Below are 22,510 nucleotides of genomic sequence, written 5' to 3'. Positions count from 1 at the left end.
ACACATTCCTTAAGAAGGCCAGTGAAGTTGCTTGGGCACTCTGAGAATGACTCGTCAATTTGTGTGGGGTCAGGCGTTACCTACAACACAACAGCAGGTTAGCCAGTGAGAGTGTTCGAGTCGAAACTGCTGGTCACAGATTCATGGATTCCAAGGCCAAGAGGGACCATTGCGATCATCTAGTCTGACCTCCTGTACAACAGGCCAGAGAACCTCCCAAACCTAATTCCTAGAGCATACCTTCTGGAAAAATATCCACTCTTGATTTAAAAACTGTCAGGGATGGAGAATCCACCATGACCTCTGGGGGTGCATCGAAGTTCAATATTCAGCCCCTTTTCCGGGCCTGTTTTAACTCCCTTCCTCAGGGTTTAAACAAATTCCACTCTCTGGGATTAGGCCACTCCACTTGTGGCTGATGGCAGGGGCCTGGGGGAGGGGGGGGTGGGAGGGAGAGAGAGAGACACAGGCCTGCCCACTACTCCAGGTCCCAACTCAACTCCAGAGACCATATAAGTAGCAGCCTCCTGCTGTGTCCATATAACTAATTACTACTGTTTCCCTGGGCCACTTCCCCACAGCCCCTCATCTTCTCCCTTAAATGAGACTTCAGTCCTAAGGTAAGTCCCACCCAGGAGCAAATTCCTGCTCCTCTGGTCTCTGTCAGACTGACTCACACTGGCCCTGCAGCTTCTTTTATATGAGCTTTCTGGGCCCTAACTGGCTGCTTCTCTGCAGCCTCTTTCTGACTGATTGCACCCCACGCAGCTGCTCGGGTCAGCTTGGAGGACTCGCCTCCACTGCTCCTTTCTGGGACGGGGTGTATTAGGACCAGAGGCTCAGCAGGGAGCCTCTGGTCCTAATACAGTAACTCCTCATTTAACATTGTAGTTATGTGCCTGAAAAATGCCACTAAGGGAAACGATGTTAAGCGAATCCAATTTCCCCATAAGAATTAATGTGAATAGTGGGGGGGTTAGGTTCCAGGGAAATGTTTTTTTGCCAGACAAAAGGCATTATATATATTTTAAACGATTTTAAACAAGCAATTTAATACTACAATGGGGGGGGCGAAGAGTAGTGTGTATGTGCTGTGTGTTTACAAGCATACTGAACATACAGTACTATAGTTGGGAGGTGCCCCCGGCTTACCCCACACAGGCACAGCCCACTGGTACTGGAGATGAGGCAGGCAAGGAGGTTGAAGGTTCTGTAGGTTGGGAGAACCACGTTGCACAGCAGCAGCAGCAGCTTCCCCTACTCTGCAAGCACCGGGGGCTGGGGTGGGCTCACTCAGCCCACCCATTCCCCCCCTTCCCCCAAACCCCCATCCCTGACCTGCCTCTTCTCCCTCCCACCTCCTTCCCCTTTACTTCCCACGCTGCGTCCTCGCTCCTCCCTCTCTTCCCTTCTAAATGCCACAAGCCAGCTGATTGCCACCGGCAGGAGGCAGGGGAGGGAAGGGGGAGGCACACTGAGTCCTTGCTCCTCCCCCTTCCCTCCTGCCTGGGGCAATCAGCTGGCTTGAGGTGTTTAGGGTGCAGGTGGGAGGAGGGAGGAGCAAGGACTCAGCAAACAGGCTCTCCCTCTCTCCCCAAGCCCAGGTCAATCAGCTGGCTTGCGGCGTTGGGAAGGCAGGGGGGAGCTTGCGTGGCAAGTCCTCGCTCCTCCTCCCTCCTGCCCCCGAAATGCCACAAGCCAGCTGATTGTTCCGGGGGGGGAGGGGGAAGGCACTGATCCGTGGGGTCTGCCAGCAGGTAGGACACGCTGTGGGGAGGGGTAGTGTAGGTAGGCTACCAGCTGTTGAGAAAGCAGAAAGACAAACAACGTAAGAGTGGAGCATTGCACAACTTTAAATGAGCATGTTCCCTAGTTGATCAGCAACAAAACAACGTTAACCAGGACGACTTAAAGTGAGGAGTTACTGTACACCCCATTGCAGAGACAAAACCAACAAAAGCACTATCTATTATTTGCAAAAAAAAAAAAAAAAAAAGTGAAAATCCTCACAAGCAGCTCCAACTTGTAGCCCAAGGCAGTGAGAAGGAATTGAGAGAGGTTCAGGGTAGCTCTGCCTTTTCTAACCTTGGCTGAAGGCATGAGGAAGCACAGGGCATATGCTCCACTCTGACAGGCATTGCTACAGAAAGCTCTCTGGCTTGAGTACATGTAGACTTAAGTGGAACAGACATGTGCAGTCACTCAAAGAAGAAAACAAGTGGGGTCCAGCTTTTTCAACTCCCAATCAGCTTCTCAACCTTGAATGAACTAGTTGAATAAACTGAAGTGAAGCAAATATTCTCTGAACCTGCTGGCTTAGCACTTCCGCAAACTCTGGTTCCAGGTGACTTCCACCAGTTCAGGGCTTTAATTTTCTTTAAAACTTTGACAGCAAACATACTGCACAAGTATTATTTTATTTAAGTTATATCAGAGTAAGTCTAGGCCCTAGTATAGGTTGCAATCATTTCAAATTAAATTTTAAAGTGTTTTTAGGAAAGTATTTAAGTAAAAACAAAAAACAAAAATGCATTTGTATCCCCCTGGGTAGAGGGATTCTACAACACTCAGTGGAGAGAGAGCTAGACCTGCAAAGAGGTAGTGGCCATCAATGGACTGGAATGTGCAGAGGCCCCATCACCGGGATAGTGAGTGATGCTAATGGAAACAAGACAGTAGCCAGAGGGGCAATGCAGAAATTGAGAGGTGCTTGGCTGGACGAGTGGCTGACTTGATCCAGCCTTGAGAGGTAAGATGAGGCAAGAAAAGAGGAGATGGAAGGCTAGTAGGTGAGATTGGATTGTCACACTTCAGGGCAACTGCATCTGTGTTCCTCCTCTGTACTCCTTTGAGCAAACCCACTGTAGGCTCACAGCTCCTCAGCTGTCACCTCTCTTGGGCAGAGACCCACATTTCTCCCCATCTCCTCACCAGGGCTTTTTCAGGCTGCATGGTCCCGTCTACACCATGTTACTTCCAGTAGTGACACACTGAGTTAGTTTCCCAGACCTAAAGCAGAGCTCTCACCAAGTTGGTCCAATAAAATATTGCCTCACCCACTTTGTCCCTCTAAAATCCTGGGACCAACAGGGCTATAACAGCACTGCATATTCCTAGCAAGCCAGCCTGCCTGAACAGGCCACTGTCCACACTTTCCTTTCTCTTCAGAGGCTCCAAACAGCGTAATTGCCCATAGTTTAAGTTACCACACAGCTCTTTCTAAGCAAGTACATTTAGTCTTAAGGTGAAAGGATTACAGAGAAAACATTAAAACAGTAAAAGATCTTACACACACTAGTAAGCTTACCAGAGATCACCCCCAACTCCAGGGAGGGCTCTGGGAGGAGTTAGTCCTTCAAATGCCACAAAGGAGTTTTCCTGGGGTTACAAAGTTCATAACAGCTTTAGCTCAGAACAAGCACCCCAGGCATCAGTTAGTCTTTCCTTTATATAGCTCGGGCCTTTGATCTTCAGATTCTAGGAGCAGGTAATCAGGTCATGCTTCAAAAAGGAGCGTTTTTACATAATCAGAGGTGGGAATTTGCATTCACCGTCCCTTAGATATTCCCCATGCAAGCCACTCGACCCTGTCTGTCCAAAAGTCCATTCTTGTCTGGCCCATTGTTCAAATACAGTCCTTTGGAGTTCATAACACTTTTCAGGGCTCACATCTCATAGACTCAGACTCAAGGTCAGAAGGGACGATGATGATCATCTAGTCTGACCTCCTGCACAATGCAGGCCACAGAATCTTACCCACCCACTCCTGTAACAAACCCCTAACCTATGTCTGAGTTACTGAAGTCCACAAATCATCTCAAGGTGCAGAGAATCCTCCATGCTGCAGAGGAAGGTGAAAAACCTCCAGGGCCTCTGCCAATCTGCCCCGGAGGAAAATTCCTTCCTGACTCCAAGTATGGCGATCAGTTAAACCCTAAGCATGTGGGCAAGACTCACTAGCCAGCACCCAGGAAAGAATTCTCTGTAGTAACTCAGATCCCACCCCATCTAACATCCCATCACAGACCACTGGGCATATTTACCTGCTAATAATCAAAGATCAATTAATTGTCAAAATTAGGCTATCTCTATACCATTTTCCATAATTTATCAAGCTTAGTCTTGAAGCCAGGTATGTCTTTTGCCCAACTCCTTAGAAGCTGTTTCAGAATTTCACTCCTCTAATGGTTAGAACCTTCGTCTAATTTCGAAGTTTACTTCTAGTGCCAGTTTATATCCATATGTTCTTGTGTCCACATTGGTATATGCTTAAAAATTCCTCTCCTCCTTGATTTTATCCTCTGATATATTATAAGAGCAATCTAGTCTAACCAAAAGGCTGAGGTAGATATAACAAGCCAAGCTCTTTGAGTCTCTTTCATAAGACAGGTTTTCCATTCCTCGGATCTATAGCCTTCTTGTTCTGTTCAGTTTGAATTCATCCTCTTAAACATGGGAGAGAAGACTGCACACAATATTCAGATAGGTTCACAGTGCCTTGTACAACGGTACTAACACTTCTTCTTTACTGGAAAGACCTGTCTGATGCATCAAGACCGCATTGCTTTTTAACGGGCCAAATCCATTGGCAGCTCACATCCTCTGTGATCAACCAGTATTCCGAGGTCCTTCTCTCTCGTTCTTCCAATGATGTGTCCCTAATTATAACCAAAAATCTCGTATCCCTAAGATATCCAGTAGAATCTGGACATTACCACCACAAACCTTTGCATTAATGAATAGACTCAAAGAACAAAAACGAATTCAATGAGATTGCTTCTAGGATATGCAAGGAAATGCTTGTTTGGGCACAGGGACTCGAGAGGAGGCTGATGGCCCTGAGAAGGGGGGAGATCCAGGCATCAAAGTCAGAGGATGTGATCAGGGCGAGTATCAGGACGGTGTAGGGGAGAGAAGACCTGATGGAGGGGAGTGGGAAGGCGGGGCTGGAAGGGAGAATTGACCAGAAGATGGTGTGAAAGCGGGGAGAACTGCCAGCAGAAGCAGTTCTGTGTCTTGCAGTCAAAGGGCTGGAAATGGATGGAGAGAGGGTAAAATTGTGACATTTCCAGTCCTGCCACACCCAGGATTCAAAATTATGACCCAGGCTCAAGAAGTCATGAGATTATTTTATTAAAAACTTCATGATTTTAAGCCAAGTTTGAGTCTTTGCTCTCTCTGGTTCTGAGCTTTCGACGCTATGTCACATTGTAAACTTTTCTCCTGAGGCTACAATGGACTTTCGTAAAATGCCAGCAAGTCTCTCAAATACTCACTTGTCTCCAGGAGCTGGGTCATTATGAAGCCACGAGTATCATGAGCTCATAGTAAATCATAAAGAGTTGCAACACTGCAGAAGAGCACATGAGGTGGGGGACAAAAGGAGGGCCAGACGTCACAGAGAAAGAGCAGTGGTATTATTCTGTTGCACATTATAGTGTGATATCACTGCTGAAGGGGGAGAGGTAACTCAGCGGCTGAGGGAAGCTCAGCGGTTTGAGCACTGGCTGCTAAACAGGTTGAGATTTCAAACCTTGAGGGCCAATTAAGGATCTGGGCAAAAAAGTATTGGTCCTGTTAGTGAATGCAGGGGCGGACTCAAATGATTTCAAGGTCCTCAGTTCTAGAGACAGGATATTCCATTATTGTCTGTCCTACCATTAATTTCTAGTTCTGATAAGTTCCTCTGTATCTGTCAAGATGAAGGTCTAATATAATCCAATGACAACACATTTGAGTTAGGAAGTTATCTATAATTTTTAGACATTCCAAAGATGTTTTAATACTGGCTGTGAAAATAGCAATTCCTGCAATATCCCGGAAAATATAATAAGAATCTTTGGTGTCCATTATATTAAAGCAAAAGGTTTGTGTTGTAACCAGATTGTACGTGACCTCTCTAGGAGGGCGAAGGATATTGGCCCTGAAAGTGTTGAACTTCAAAGGACTGTATTGAACAACGGGACTGACAAGAATGGACTTTTGGACAGTGAATGGTTTGTCTGGAAACTCTAGGGGAATGATGAACGCAAATTCTCTTCTGGGTATGCAAAATCCAGTCTTTTGAAGCAGCAAAGAGTCTGTGCAACCTTATAGACTAACAGATTTTGAGCATGAGCTTTCGTGGGTGAATACCCACTGCCTTGGATGCATGTAGTGGAAATTTCCAGAGGCAGGTATATAATATGCAAGCAAGAATCAGGCTGAGATAAAGTTAGTGTCAATAGGGAGGCTGAAGGCTCTCACAGTTGAGGTGTGAAAACCAAGGGAGGAGAAACTGCTTCTGTAGTTGCCTAGCCATTCACAGTCTGTGTTTAATCTTTTGAAGCTATATCCTGAGAAGGGAACCACTGTCTACTATTACCTGCTCCTGGAATCTGAAAAATCAAAGGCCCAAGCTGTATAAAGGAAAGACTAACTGATTCATGGGGATGCCTGTTCTGAGCTAAAACTGTTATGAACTGTTAATCACCAAAACACCCTTTTGTGGGGTTTGAAGGTCCAACTCCTATCAGAGCCTGTGCTGGAACTGGGGTGGGGTGTGATCTCTGTAAGCTTATTAGCATGTGCTTAAGTGCTTTTTTCTTTTTATTTATTTATTTTCGGTAATGCTTTCACCTTAAGAATAAATGTGCTTGCTTACAAAGATCTGTGTGGTAATGGTGGGCTGCTATGCTATTTAGATCCTCCATTAGGCTCTTCTTGAGCTTCAGCATGTCTGATGGGGTCACTCTCAGTCGAGGTTATGGGGTGGATAATATGATCTGGCTGGGGTCAGTTCCATTCATCTTCAGTTGACCTATCAGCGAAATGTGCAGACAGCTCATCACAGCAATCAGTGCTTGAATCTAATGTCCAGGCTGTGCAGGCTGGTTGATGAGCCAGTTCACTAAATGAAACAGCCCTGATGACCACGATTCTGCCTCATGGACTGTGGAGGAGCAAGCAGCTTGTTTGGCCTCCCTCACTGCAGTGGGAGTGGGTCCGGAGTTATGTTGTGCGGTTGTTTGGTTTTAGGCACCTTTGGACTATGCATTTCATTTGCTTTAGTTCTTCTCAGACAGTGGGGGAGGGGGTAACTAGCACCCAAGAGCTCATTCTCCAAACTCATATCATACCCCCCAACAGCAACAACCCCGCATGCACCTCTACCCTGAGTATCATCCCTGTGCACCCGCACCCACACCCACACCCCCTACCCACCCTCACAGCAATGCACCCATGGACAGTGCCACAAAACTCAGTAACCTCCATGATGTGCACAATCAGGTCTACACCCCTCATCCACATTCCCCGGTCCCTATGAATCCCTGGTTGCATTTCCTGAAATCCACCCAGATAGACTCCACCCCGGCTCAGACACGCACCTCCCCCATTTGAAAACAGCCTATATACACACACGCCCTGCCAGCCCAAATAACCTCATGTGTGATCACACCCCACATGCACCCATCCTGCAACAGATGGCCCCATAGGATTGGGGTCTTGTGCTCACCATTTTGGCAGGCTGGCTGACTGACTCCAAAGGCAGGGCGAAGATTGCATTCTTGGCTCCCACGTACAGCGTCCTTGTCTGCGGGGCCACCAGAAAGATGCTGTAGTTGGAAATGGCCTCCTGGGAGAAGCGATGAACCATCTGCTGGACCTCTGCAATTAGAGAGCAAGCATACGGTCTGTCCTAGGCTTGTAGTAGGCAAGGCCTAACCCAGCACCACACATGCTGACCAGTCAGAATCAGGCGAGTGGGGTCACCAAGAATGCACTCAGCTTTGGGATCCAACAATTATCTGCTGCTTCAGACCCAGATGAGAAGAGAGTGCCAGGGCCGGTTCTAGGTTTTTTGCTGCCCCAAGCAAAAAAAAAAAACAACAAAACAAAAAAGCCTCCTGGAATGCCGCCCCTGGAATTGTGCTGCCCAAGCATGTTGTTGGCTTTCTGGCGCCCAGAGCCAGTCATGGGGAGTGCAGTTTTAGCTGCACTCCCCTGCCCCCACCGCCTGAGAACATGCACGTGCATGGATCAGTGGCATGTCCCACCCCTAGACTGCACTTCTCAGCAGGGCCACCCAGAGGATTCAGGGAGCCTGGGGTCTTCAGCTGAATTTCCACCGAAGGCCTGGCACTTCGGTGGAGGGTCCCAGGGCGGAAGAACCCCCCCGCCACCGAATTGCTGCCAAAGACCCAGAGTGGAAAAAGCTCCAGGGGCCAGGGCCCATGAGAGTTTTCCGGGGGCCTGAGCAAATTGCCCCACTTACCCTCCCCCGGGCAGCCCTGCTTCTCAGCCTGCCACTGCCCAGAGACCCAGTGAGGCAGATACACAGCACTCACCAGCCTGGTCTGCAATGGCATTTCACCCCAGCCCCCCTGCCCCTCAGTGGGACTGACCGTGTGTTTGCTAATGCAAGCAAGGCTCCCAAGAGTGCTGGCATTTAGCACTGTGCTCTTGAGCACTGATCCAAGCAGGACTTGGCACAGTGGGGAAGGTCTGGGGCTGCAGGAGCCTGCCCTGCCCTATGGTATCCCATGCTGCTCCTGCCAGGAAACTGAACAGGTGGTAACTGAGAAATTTTAAGGAAAACCTGGAGCGCAGGCTCAATGACGGGAAAACACTTAAGATAGTGGGAGATCCTGCAGCTCCCTGTGCAGCAGGAGGGAGCAAGTGGAAGCAGGGCAGGCTGCAAGAGGCAGCAGCTGACTCACTCCATCTAGATGTTACCTGCTGCAGTTTCCAAGGGAAGCCAGCAGGGGGCGATGAGAGCTCTCCAACAGAACACCCGTGGAGCCCTGAACAGCCTTTCCACCATCCTCACTTTGCCAGTGTAGCCCCTGTGCCCAACATCCCTCTGATGAGAGGCAGGCCCAGAAAAAGATTTCATTTCCCTTTCGCTACTGCAGCTCCTGTCCAAACCCAGCACACCTCTCTTAGTCCCTAGCCATTCTCCTGCCTCCCCTCCCACATCCCCTCCCAATCCTGCTGGAAAGGTATAACAAGTGGGGTTCCACAGGGGTCTGTTTTGGGACCGGCTCTGTTCAATATCTTCATCAACGACTTAGATGTTGGCATAGAAAGTACGCTTATTAAGTGTGCAGACGATACCAAACTGGGAGGGATTGCAACTGCTTTGGAGGACAGGGTCAAAATTCAAAATGATCTGGACAAATTGGAGAAATGGTCTGAGGTAAAGCAGATGAAGTTCAATAAAGACAAATGCAAAGTGCTCCACTTAGGAAGGAACAATCAGTTTCACACATACAGAATGGGAAGAGACTGTCTAGGAAGGAGTATGGCAGAAAGAGATCTAGGGGTCATAGTGGACCACAAGCTAAATATGAGTCAACAGTGTGATACTGTTGCAAAAAAAGCAAATGTGATTCTGGGATGCATTAACAGGTGTGTTGTAAACAAGACACGAGAAGTCATTCTTCCGCTCTACTCTGCACTGGTTAGGCCTCAACTGGAGTATTGTGTCCAGTTCTGGGCACCGCATTTCAAGAAAGATGTGGAGAAATTGGAGAGGGTCCAGAGAAGAGCAACAAGAATGATTAAAGGTCTTGAGAACATGACCTATGAAGGAAGGCTGAAAGAATTGGGTTTATTTAGTTTGGAAAAGAGAAGACTGAGAGGGGACATGATAGCAGTTTTCAGGTATCTAAAAGGGTGTCATCAGGAGGAGGGAGAAAACTTGTTCACCTTAGCCTCTAATGATAGAACAAGAAGCAATGGGCTTAAACTGCAGCAAGGGAGATTTAGGTTGGACATTAAGAAAAAATTCCTAACCGTCAGGGTAGTTAAACACTGGAATAAATTGCCTAGGGAGCTTGTGGAATCTCCATCTCTGGAGATATTTAAGAGTAGGTTAGATAAATGTCTATCAGGGATGGTCTAGAAATTATTTGGTCCTGCCATGAGGGCAGGGGACTGGACTCAATGACCTCTCCAGGTCCCTTCCAGTCCTAGAGTCTATGAATCTAGAGTCTATGAATCACTAGTCTGCATGTGCTCAGACAGCGCCAAGAGACCCATGAGCTCTGCTGGCCAATATGCACAAAGCTGCCTATGTGCTTATGCTGCCCCCCAGCAGCTGAGTGGTTTGGAGCCCTTGCCAGCAGGCCCCAATCCTGTGGACATGCTCGGAGCACGCCTCAGACCTGACACCTGTCAGATCCCACAGCTGGAGAGCAGATGCAGGCCACTAAGAAGGAGGAGAGGGCAGCTGGCACCCACACAAAAGCCAGGAAGAGCCCAAGAAAAGCGGGAGAGAGGTATCAAGCATGAGCACGAGAGAGAGGTGGTCTTAATTATTAGGCTAGAGACTACCTACAGGGTTGGCCTGGCTTAGAAGCCTGGGTTCGAGGCGGAGGATCCCAGGTTGAATGAGGCAAGAATCTCTGGGCCTGTCAACCAGGTACATCACATCAGCCATTTAGGTATCCACACCCCTTTCCTCTCCCCACTGCTCTCCTAGCTAGCTTAGATGTCTCCCTGCACAGCTTGCTGGCTTCTTAGGCACCTCACTCTCCCCAAGCATTGTACAGGGCTGAGGATTCCACTGGACAGCAGGGCACCACAGGACACGAGGGTTGCTGTACTTAGTATTGCAACACTAAAGTACCTCTGAGGAGCGAGGCCCTTGTGGCATCAGGGTGGGGTGCTCCCTGCTGCAGCTGCTGGTCAGCTCCTCCTATTTCTCTTTCTGGTAGGCTCCTCCCAAGAATTTCTCTCCCCAAATTTGCCTGGTTATGGAGCAGGGTGGCACTGCATGGATCCTAGTGTACAAGGAGGGGGGATTTCCCCTGCACAGTTCTGGTTCTGAAGGGATGCTGGGTGGCAGAGAAGAGGCAACCCTGGCTAGGTCTCTCCTGCCTCATCCCCCAAGGTGCAGTTACACAAGCTACAGAGTTTACTCTTGCTGCCTTCAGTCAGCATCAGGTACAAAATTCCCCTAAGCTTTTAAAACCAGCCAGGCATGTGCCCTAGCTGAGCTCAAAAGCCTTTTGTTTCTCTGTTCTCCTTTCCCTTCCCATCCAGAACTGGTCTCCTCCATCCCTTCACACAACTGGGCCACTGTTGGTGCTGCAAGAGCTTTCTCATCTGCAGCTCCTGTCCCCTAGTACTCTGCTCTCCATAGCACTTTTCTCTGCCTCCTTTACACTTATTTCAAGTCTGCTGAAAATGTACTTTCTTCCTTGCCACTACCTCCTCCTGCTCTGCCCTGCTGACTGATGCTGCCACGGAGCTGCAGCCAGTACATTTACACCAGCCACCCACTGTCTTGGATTTAACTGTGTCAAAGGGATAGAGTTCATTTTCACTTTTTCATTAGGAAAGTGGTGGAGGTGCCACCAACAGGGCATTTAAAGCCAGGCTGCGCAAAGCCCCGGAGAAGTCACACTGGGTGGAGCGGAGAGATAACAGGCCTAAGCAGTACATTGGAGTAGGATTGCTAGTGACCCCAATATGAAGGTTGCCTCACATTATACCTCTCATTTAAGTTTTATCTGTGACATACATTAACTGTGCAGCCATTTCTGAGAACAAGCTTCAGGTACAGGTTAGATTGGTCAGTGCCAACATTTTCTGACCACCTTCTCTGCCTCCCAAAACAGCTCTATCACATCCAGATTTGGCCACAGGAACATTGTCCTGGGATCAGCATGAAACTCCATCCAGCTTTGTCTGAGTAAGCCATGGAAAATCTGCCATTTGCATCAGTTCAACTGCACTGCATGCCTTCTGCCTCTCTGCTCAAGGAATGAATCCCTCATTGCAGAGCTCGCTGCAGTGAATGAGTCAGGAGTTACAGGAAGATTAAGGATAGTTTTATGGTTAAGGTACTTGACTTCGACCCAGCCTATGCTGGCATTTGACAAAACCTCCCCCTTCCACATCTTCAATTCACTTTAGGTCCTTTTGCAGTAAAGAGAGCGCAGAAATGCCACCAACTTGATATCTGATGTCATTGCTTTACAAATACAGACTTCCAGCACATCTCAGGGGAAAATAAAATAAGGAAAAAGCCAATTAATGAAAGAAAATTATGCTGGGCCCCTAAACAAGATATTTTCCCAAACAACAGGGCTAATGCACTTCATCAAGCTGAACAAACCAAAGTATCAACTCAAATCCACCTCACACAGGAGAGTCTCAGATCAGCACTTTGCATAATATTCCAGTGGCTGCAAGGGAAGTGAAAAGTATTAAATTCCAAATGACAACCTAAGCACACCTGCCCTCACTGCCTACCAGCAATCTGTACGGGCACGTGTGACTTCTCCACAGCAACACAGTGACTTCTCACCATGCAGGAGCCGGGACAGCTGCTGACTGAACAGGTGTCAAAAACTCCACCCGCCAGATGTGCTGGGACTTGTACCATGATCCAGGCTCTGATCAGCCAAATGTTTTAAGTTACATTTGAATCTACAGAACCACAGAATTTCAAAACCTCATACCCCAAGAATTAGGGCAAAATGACACTACTCCCTAAACACACCCCATAGTCACAGGCTTGAAGAGCTGTGTGGGAGATCAATTGGCCATCGGACACCACTCCTTTAAATTGTTGTCATTTATCTTCTGACACATCAATAAATTGCATTACCTTAGCATAATTTTTGTGGTTGTATTTTGCTAAGAGCGCTGCATAGTTTGCTAATCTAAATTGCAAAGCGGAAGAACACACTTTGCAGCCAAAGAGTCCAGTCTTTTGTTATCTGTGTCTGATGGAGTGGAGTGGAAGCACTGGTATTTGTTTTGCTGATTGGCCGCGTCAACCACTAGCAAATTGGGTGACTGGTGTGTAAATAGAAACTCAGAACCCTTAGATGGAACAAAATATTTTTGGTCCCCTCTCTTGCTAGTGGGTGTTATAATAGCTGGGGTCTGCCAAATAGTTTTAGCAGGTTCCATAATGGCCCCAGTAATTGGTAGGGCTATTTTGGAGGAGGTGGTAGCTTGCAGGATGCTGGTAAGCTCGTGGTATGTTTCAGGTATCTCCTCCAGGATCATCTTGAGCTCTTCCGCTACTCTCTGAAACAACTCTTGAAAGTGAGCAAGCTGGTGGGGGTACCATGGCATCTTGTGGTGTTATCGCTATAGAAGGGGTATGTGGAGCAGTGTGCTCTGTAGGGGTGGCAGCCACTTCAGGTCTTGTCTGGGTTTCAGTGTAAGCAGGCAGTGGGGAGGGTCTGACAGCTTTCCTTCAGACACCCCGGGGAAGACCTGAGTGTGGTGTGGTGTAGGTCCATGGACCTCAGTGTGGCCATTGCTCTGGGGGGGCCAGGGGGGAAGTACATAGATGGTCCCATCCAGGGATTGCAACACCAGTGTGGATAGCCTTGAGGATATGGAGATCGTGCTGTAATGCATCTACTGGCTCTGGGGAGAGTATTGAGAGGAAAATATCTGGTTATCTTCCTCTTCGTCTTCTTCCTCCTCCCAGACTCCACTGGAGGGGCTTGAAGTGGTAGAAGAGTACTGCAAGTAGGGTGCTAAAGATCTCAGTGATAAGCTGGTGCTGAGAAGAGAAGAGTCAGGAGCATGGGACACCCTTAACTCCTCTGGTTGTAAAAGCTGCAGTGGAGCTGAGTGACCAGGAGTCAGTGCTGGTGTAGCTCGTGGAGGCAGAGTCTGCTGGGGCGTCTGCTGGCACACTGAAGGGTGTCCCAGGGGCGCAAGTTGGCTCTGGGGAGTAGGAGCCCCTGAGGTAGGCACAGCAAGGGAGGCAGGAGACCCCAGGAGGCTCGGTGCTGAGAGCGGCGGCTGTAAAAGTGGCACCACAGGATCAAAGAATGGTGCCGCAGCCGCCGCTTGTGCTGTCGGCACCGTAGTAGTAAAGGTGACCGTAGGACAGCTGAAAGAGGCGGGCAACTGGAAGCCCTGAGCCTTGGCACCGTGTAGTGGGGCAGCCGATTCACGGTCAGTGCTCGAGGTGCCTGCCGCATGAAAAGTGCTGAGTCATGGAGCTGGAGTCAGCAGAGACCAGAGACCCGGTTTTAACTGTTTCCCCAAGAAATGACTCCTGAGGGGAGAGGAAGCTGGACCTTTTTTTGTTTTTGCTTTACCTCTGGAGGGTGCCACAGAGGTTTGCTGGCCAGGATCAGAGGCAGGTCTGAAGGAGTTTTCCAGGAGCAGCATCTTAAGCCTGAGCTCCCAGTCCTTGCCGGTCCGCGCTTTTCATTTGTTGCAGTGGGTACAACAAATGGGGTACATGAGACTCCCCCAAACAGCATACGCACTGTGAATGTCCATCCGAGATGGGGATGGCATCCTTACAGAAGGCGCATCTCTGGAAGCCTAGGGAGCCAGATGTTAGGCCTAACTGGAAATATAGCATAAAGGCAGTTATGCCAACTTGACTGAAATCAGGCTAGCAGGTGTCTCTGGGTAAACTTTTAGTGAAAAAGTCCTGAAGAAGTAGTATGTTGCTCAAAAGGTTGGGAAATGATAAGATAAGAAAGAAATCGGACTCCTGGCATAATCCTACTTCTGCTGTTTTAAAAATGGTTCATTAAAGGACCTGATAAGGAGCCAGGTGTCCGGACTCTCAGACTCCTGTGAATTACTCCGTTTCTGTTTTATGTCTATTCCTAACTCCCCTACATTCCTGCTCGTTAGTGATTGTTAAGGCACCATTACTCAAATAGATCAATTAGTTTTAGCAAAGAAATATATATGATAAAAGTTTTGGTTTCTAGTGATTAGAAAAAGTGAATAATTAGTGATGTGACGGAACTGTCTATAAAACCTTATGGTGGTTGTAAAGATGTAAGCTGGTTCTCTTTGAAGACGAGTTTGCTCTTTGTTGTCGTGTGCACTCTTCAATAAAGAGCTTTTAGTTCAGACTCTGCTGGTGTTGCCTGTCACTCTCGCGGTCAGACAACGAACCTGTCATTTTTGGGGGGGCACCGGGGTCCCGGACACAGGCATGTCCAAAACCCTCTCAACTCCTGTAATAGGCCCATAACCTCTGGCTGGGATACTGGAGTCCTCAAATCTTGATCTGAAGACTTCAAGGTTACAGAGACTCCACAATTTACTGTAGTTCAAACTAGCAAGTGACCCATGCTGCAGAGGGAAACCAAAAAAACCCCAGGGTCTCTGCCAATCTGACCTGGGGAAGAGGGGGAAGGGAATTCCTTCTCGACCACAAATATAGCAATCAGTTAGACCAGGGGTCGGCAACCATTCAGAAGTACTGTGCTGAGTCTTTATTTATTCACTCAAATTTAAGGTTTCACATGCCAGTAATACATTTTAATGTTTTTAGAAGGTCTTTTTCTATAAGTCTAGAATATATAACTAAACTATTGTTGTATGTAAAGTAAATAAGGTTTTTAAAATATTTCAGAAGCTTCATTTAAAATTAAATTAAGATGCAGAGCCCCCCATACTGGTGGCCAGAACCTAGGCAGTGTGAGTGCCACTGAAAATCAGCTTGCGTGCCGCCTTTGGCACACGTGCCATAGGTTACCTACCCCTGAATTAGACCCTGAGCATGTGGGCAAAGCCCAAACAGTCAGACACCTGGGCAAGAATTCTCTGTAGTAACTCAGAGCCCTCCTCATCTAGTGTCCCATCGCCGGTCATCAGAGATATTTGTTGCTAGCAGTTGCAGATGGGCCATATGCCAAAGACCTAAGCTTAGCGTGCACTGCAGACAAACCCTTAGAGGCAGAATGAGATAACTCATGTTAGTACAGCAAGACAGCTAACTAGTCCAGCCAATGCACAGGTAGCTTTTACTTCAATGTAGCTAATCCAAGTCAACCCCAGATTGATAGTGGGGGTGTGTATGTGTGTGGCATCGACTTCAACTAGTTAAGTGGTCTCCAACCTTTTAACGCCCAAGATCACTTTTTGAATCTAAAGGCTACCCAGGATCTACCCCACCCCTTCCCCAAGGCCCTGCCCCTTCCCCAAAGCCCCACTCTGCTCTCTCCAGCCCTCTCACATCACTCACTCTCCCCCACCCTCACTCACTTTCACTGGGCTGGGGCAGGGAGTTGGGGTTCAGGAGTGGGTGCAGGTTCTGGGCTGGGACCAAGGGGTTCACAATGTGGGAGTGGGCTCTGGGCTGAGATTAAAACAGGAAGTTCAGGTGCAGGAGGGGGTGAGGGATGCAAGCTCTAGGAGGCAGTTTGGGTGCAGGAGGGGGCTCCAGGCTGGGGGAGTGTTGGGGTGCAGGAGGAGGCACATGGTGCTGGCTCTGGGAGGGGGGGTCAGGGCTGGGGTACAGGGTGCAGGAGGGGGTATGGGGTGCTGGCTCTGGGAGGGGGATCAGGGCTGGGGGTGCAGGAGGGGGTATGGGGTGCGGGCTCCAGGCTGGGGTAGTGTTGGGGTGCAGGAAGGGGTACAGAGTGCTGGCTCTGGGAGGAGGGGTCAGGGCTGGGGGTGTAGGAGGGAGTTTGGAGTTTACAAGAGGATATGGGGTTTTGGATCTTGAAGAGGGGAAGAGATGTTAGGAAGCAGGAATTTTTTCTAATATTTTTATTAATCCTATGTGTGCCTCAGTTTCCCCCTATACTTTGCATGGCTACCTAATGCAGGGGGATTAACTTTTCTCTCAGGGCAGGCTAAGAGGAATTAACAGTGTTGTTAGGAAGGGAAGCTGAGCACAGACCCCAGCTAGGGAGCAAAGGGCTTAGCCCTAGTCTACACTAGGAAATTAGGTTGGTATAACCACATTGCTCAGGGGTGTGAAAAATCCACACACACCCCACACCCCCGAATGATGCAGCTAAACAGATCTAACTCCAAGCGTAAAGCACGCTGTGTCATTGGGAGAATTCTCCCATCAACCTAGCTACTGCCTGTCAGGGAGGTGGGTTAACTACAGCAATGGCAGAAGCCCTCCCTCTGGCGTAGGAGCATCTCAACTGAAGCACTGCTGCGGCACAGCTGCAAAATTTTAAGTATAGATGAACCCTTCAAGGTGGGGGATTAGACACGGGCTCTGGAAGAAGCCTGAGCTCCCTGACTGAGGAAGGAAGCCAGAGACAGAAAATGGAGTTCCTCACAGCTTGGCTAGTGACCTGTGGCTTGAGCTGACTGGACGATACTTTAACCTCCAGGTCTCTGTGCTAACCTGAGGATTGTGTCCACTTCACTAATAAATCCTACTCGTTTTAAAAACTGCAGATATCTGCTAGGTGCACTAGTCTATATCAGGAGCCTAGCTCAGCTTGACTCGCTGGGCAGAGTTCACGGGGTGAAGCAGGAGCACTGAAGCCAAAGGCTCAGTCTAGGTGGTGAGGCTGGGGAACTGCCCTGAACACTGGGGCCCCTTCGGGGTCTGGACATCACAGAGATTCCTCCAAGAGGCTGTTCCAAAGCTGGCATGTAGCACCAATCCAGTGGATTGGTGACTATTTCACGAGGACTCAGTGGCCTGACCCCTGTGTAAGACAGTTGCCATCTGCAGAGACACCTCTCTAACCAGTCACATGAGATGTCAGGGAGGGCAGCAAACACAGGTAGTAGCTCCAGCCTCAAGCCCTGGAGAGAGAGAGAAGATGCAAGTCTAGGCACTCACTTAATCTGACAAGGAGCCACCAGTGAATTCTCTCAGCAATGGGGCAAGCGTCAGGAGGACAAATCTTCTCCTCAGGGCTCCTCCAGGCTCCTCCCACACTTCAAAACAAGTAGCAGCAGCAGATTTTAAACTAGCCCCCAGCACATCTACCACACCCTCCCAGGCTCTCCAGCACAGAGTCTCTCAACATAATGGATAAATCCCATAAGTTGTCTCTACAGGAAGCAATCATATCCCCAGGCAAAGTAGGGCGTTAGTACCTTTATTGCATTTAGCAACAGCACAGTTTGGTTATCACAGAGAAAATTCCCTGATCAGCAGAAAAGTTATCACATCAAAGCCATATGAGCCCACTGCCATGCTGGGAAGACTGGTTCCTGCTAAGTAACTGCCATAGGCTGGAGGTTCCAAACATGGGGAGAAGGTAAATGTAGCCACCTAGGGTTTTATAAAGACACCCTCCCACTAACAAATCCAAACACGTCCCAAAAGAGTGAAAAAGTTACAATAGACTGGCGTTCTGATTTCTAATTTCCACAAGAGGTGCACAGGCTTAATATCATCATTGTAATTATGCACGAGCAGTGGCAACTCAGTTAACATTGAAGCAGGGTTTCTGTTTAAAGCCAAACTGTGAAACCTCCAGATAAATTATTTAAATGAGGCAAACTGGTGTGGCAGTTTAGGATCTAGGATAAAGTAATCATTTGGTCAAGGGGTTCCCAAGATACAGCCCTGGCCTCACAGGATCAAAGCAGGTGCACTACAAGCCACTGAAATCTTCTAGTGAGCAGTGTCCATTAGGAGCCACTTGCCCCTCTGTCCCCACATGCCACAGAGGGACATAAGAACATTAAGAACAGCCATATAGGGTCATACCAAAGGTCCATCTAGATCAGTATCCTGTCTTCCAACAGTGGCCAATGCCAGGTGCCCCAGAGAGAATGCACAGAACAGTAATCAACAAGGGGGTTTAAGAGTATGAAAGTGGGAATGGCCTAACTAACCCTCAGTGACTCCTGTTAATTGAGGAATTCCTCACCCCAGACAATGAAGAAACAAAGAAGATGGGCAGGGAATGAGCACAAACAGATGCTTATCTCAAAGGACTAATTACTGGGAAATAACCTTCACTACTACTTTACGTGACCTCCACATCTTCCGGCTCATGGGAGTTTAGCCAGCAATACCACCCCCAGGAAGATGGTTGGAGATGTTCTAGGTGAATAGCAGAACTGCCAAAACAAGGAGCATCTTTGCATGGCAGATGACAAGTATTAGAAGTGACTGTCCCTTCCCCTCTCTTGAATTACTGAAAAAGATTACTGAAACCATAGACAGAGTTGCAAGTAGCAGCCATGCACCACTCTGTGATGAAGACAGAGTGGGAGGACTGCTGGGGAACTGAGCGTATGGAAATCTCTCAGTGGTTGGACAGCCTTGGAGCTGCACTGGAAGGATCCCTGCTCTCCCCCAAAGGGCTAGGAACTTGAGGATAGATAAACCTGAGGCCCTATGGGCATCCAAAGTATGGACTCTGCCTGCCTGAGTGTGAATGGGGCCAGAGAGAGCAAAGACTTTTTGGGACAGCAATTAGGGTGAAGATGCAGAGGGAACATTATTATCTGTAACCAATAAGGTGTATGAAGAACTGCATCCTCACCCTAATCCCTGTCTCAAGAGGTCTCTGATTTCTATTTCTTTCAGGCCACTAGCCTGTGTGAATTTCCCCCAGTGTATTTTCATAGCAAAGGACTATCATAAGCAGCCTTAGCAATACATGGAAGAACCTTTTCAAAAACCTGGTTACTTGAGGGTGATGATCACCTGTTCAGAGGGTGGAAAGCTGCAATGCAGCCAAATGCACCCCAACAGAAAAGACACTAAGATTTAGAGGTTAAGGCCAGAGGGGACTATTAAATGTAGTCTGATCTCCTGTATATCACAGGCCACTACATTTCACCCAGTTGCACCTGAAGTGAGACCAATAATTTGTGTCTGACTAACTCGCATTTCACTAAACAATCTGTTCCAGAAAGGCAACCAGGTAATTCAAAGACCTCACGAGACTGAGAATCCATCACTCCACCTGGAAACTTGTCCCAATGGCTCTTCACCGCCTTATTAATTTATGCCTTATGTAACAAAGTTCCTCCTCTACCTTGGTGGGTCCTGCGCTTATTGGCGGATTTGTTCACCTCAGTGATCTTCCCCTCTTGTGGCTCCTCCCTGCCTGACTGGAGTGAGCTCCTTTTTAAACCCAGGTGCCCTGCGATTGCGATTAATCATGTCGGCTGCCTCAACCTTTGATTTGGCGTCAAGTCGCGGTGATATCTCACTTCTCATGCAGTTATTCCTTCTGGAAGGGTCTCTGGGTGACTAAGCATGGCTTTCAATCACTTCATAGGGTCCTGCCATTGGGCCAACAGCTGCTTTCGCTGTGACACCAGGACCATTACTTGATACCCTGGTTGGAACCGAAGCTTTGCTTGGTGGTTATACTGGTTCGTTGGTCTCCTGTGCTTTCTCCAAGGTATCCCGTACAATGGGTGTAACTCAAGCTATCCGATCCTCATCTGTAGTACCTGCCACTATGTTCCTTCCGGGATTTGGCTCCTCTTCCCAGGTTTCTCTGGCTATATCCATATGCCCAGGGATGGTGCATGTAGTAGTTGAATGGAGAGAAACGTGTGAGGGACCTGTGGGACTCCCCGGATGGCAAACATGAGGTAAGGCAATAGGGTATCCCAGTCTTTCCCATCCCGTACACCACTGTTCCTGATCATGGCTGAGGGTCTTATTGAAACTTTCCAAGGCCGTCTGTTTGTGGTGGTTCCAGAGGTCCGTAGGGCTTGTACATGGAGCACTTAGAACAGAGATCTTTCATCAACCTGGACCGAAAGGTGTCCCTTGATCAGTCAGTATCTCCTTGGGTAGCCCAACACCGGAAAAGATCTGTAGTGCTCATTAGCTATTGTCTTGGAAGCTGTGTTACGTAGGGGAATGCGCTTCTGATACTGGTTGCATAGTCTAGTACACCAGAACATGTTGGTGACCCCGAAGCTGTCTTCTCCAGGGGGCCAATCACATCCATGGCTAGCGTTCAAATGGTACCTAATTATTGGAAGAGGTATCAAGGGGCCCGAAGTGTGGGCGGGGCTATGTAGCTGACACTCTGGACAGAGAGGTGCGCGTTCGCATGACATCTCATGTACTCCTGGCCAGAAGAACCTCGCAGATCCTGGCGTGGGTTTTCTCTTACCCTGGTGTCCTCCAAACAGGTGACTGTGGCGAGGCTCATATGGCTTGTTTGATGTTTTTGTGGCACAGAAGTTGAGTAGTATCTCCTGCTCCTGCATTTGCACACACGGTACAGGAGATCTTTCTTCACTATAAAGTAGGGTCCTGGACCCGGACCTTTCCTCCACTGGTGTCCATCTATCTCAGCCACTCTTTCTCCGATGTTTCATATCTAGGGTCTCTGCCTGGTCCTCCTGGAAGTCCTCTCTCCAGGATTAACCTGCCTGAGCTCCCAGGGGCCAGCTTCTGTTTCTTCCAGATGGCTCATCACTCATCATGGCTTCGTGTTGGTAGTTTCCGCATGGCTGCTCGTGTCAGTCCCTCTAGCGTGGTCTTCTGGCGCTGTTCAGGATCGGGTTCCCAAGGCCTTCGCAGCCTCTTTTTCCTTTTGTGCTTCCGGGCCTTTTGGGGCTGAGAATAGATCCTGAGAAACTCTGAAACATTGGGGGTTGACATTCCTCCAAGATGAGTCGCTGCAACAAGGTCCCATCTCCCTCCGCCTCTCTGGTGGGAGTAATATAATCAAACCCTGGATAGTCCTCCAATGACTACAGATATGGGATTAGGAACTACCGCCACTGTCACCTCATGGGGTTCCCCTGAAACCTCTATCTCCACTAGGAGTGGTGGGATAATGACTCAGGCCCCATGCACAGCATGTCAGTGCAACGCGTTTGGCTTGTAGCAGCTGGCTACTTTTTACAGCTTACCGATATAGAGGGTGATAGCACTCCCCGAGTCCCAAGTGCTGTAGTCTCTACTCCATTTATTCTTCACCGCCTGGTGTAGTTATGCGGGCTAATGCGATGCCTGCGAAGGTGGATAAGGAGCATGGGACTTGCCAATCCCCAAGTTGCATTGCATAGGCTTCTTGGTGCTGGGACACTGTGCTGCTATGTGTCCCCACTCCCACATGCATAACATCTATATTGTTTCTAATCATTCCCATATCGACGTGGTTAGGGGGTTTAGTCTCAGGTTTCCCCCACTCAGGCCAATCCCTTCCTTCTGGGGTCTCCACTGGTTTGTCGCCCCCTCCTTCCTCCACTAGGATCCGCAGGGGTTTGGCTGTCCACCTCCAGGCTGGGGTTGGGTGTTTGCTATGAAGGGGCTTTCCTTGGTAGTCGGTCAATTCCCGCTGTCATGCGTCTTTCTACGCAGCGTGATTATCCATCATAGGTGGATGGATCATTCTGACCTACGCATTTGCGGAGATTGGTGGCAGTGCCCTCAGTATCGGTCGATGACCAGAACTCTAGTATCTCTTCGGACTCCGGGACTCTGTTCAACACTTTCGTGCAGAGTGTAGGAGGTCATACAGTTGGATCGCGGGTTTTGTTTCTGGTACTCCACTCGTGATACCGCTGGGCCTGCACTGCAGTTGTTACCCCAGATCTGGCCAGGATCATCTGCTTTCACTGGGGGTAGTCTGCTACAGCTCTTCAGGCAGATCATGGTAGGCCTTCTGGGCCTCCCCACATAGGAATGGGGCAAGGGATGCCAGACCACTGACCTCTAGGCCAGGCTCCCGTAGGCTGTCTCTCAAAGGCCAGAAGGTATGCTCTCTACATCATCCTCTCCTCGCGTCATTTTCTGCAGCCAGGTGCTGGCCGTATGAGCCGCTCCCATCATGGCACGGTTCATCTGTAAGGATTTTCTGGTTACCAGTTCCCGCAC

General features: G+C 48.8%; 1 protein-coding gene across 1 annotated transcript in view; it reads right to left on the bottom strand.

Moving 5' to 3' along the window:
* SEMA4F (ssemaphorin 4F) overlaps positions 1-22,510 on the bottom strand; it is a 224,451-nt gene that overhangs the window by 145,891 nt on the left and 56,050 nt on the right. Inside the window, exon 2 of the mRNA XM_075066742.1 lies at positions 7,496-7,647. Coding sequence (XP_074922843.1) covers positions 7,496-7,647 — 152 coding nt within the window. The remainder of the gene's footprint in view (positions 1-7,495; positions 7,648-22,510) is intronic.

The sequence above is a fragment of the Chelonoidis abingdonii genome, chromosome 5 (genome assembly GCF_003597395.2).
Source record: "Chelonoidis abingdonii isolate Lonesome George chromosome 5, CheloAbing_2.0, whole genome shotgun sequence".
NCBI classification, from domain to species: Eukaryota; Metazoa; Chordata; order Testudines; family Testudinidae; genus Chelonoidis; species Chelonoidis abingdonii.
This window is presented reverse-complemented; position numbering and strand designations above follow the sequence as displayed.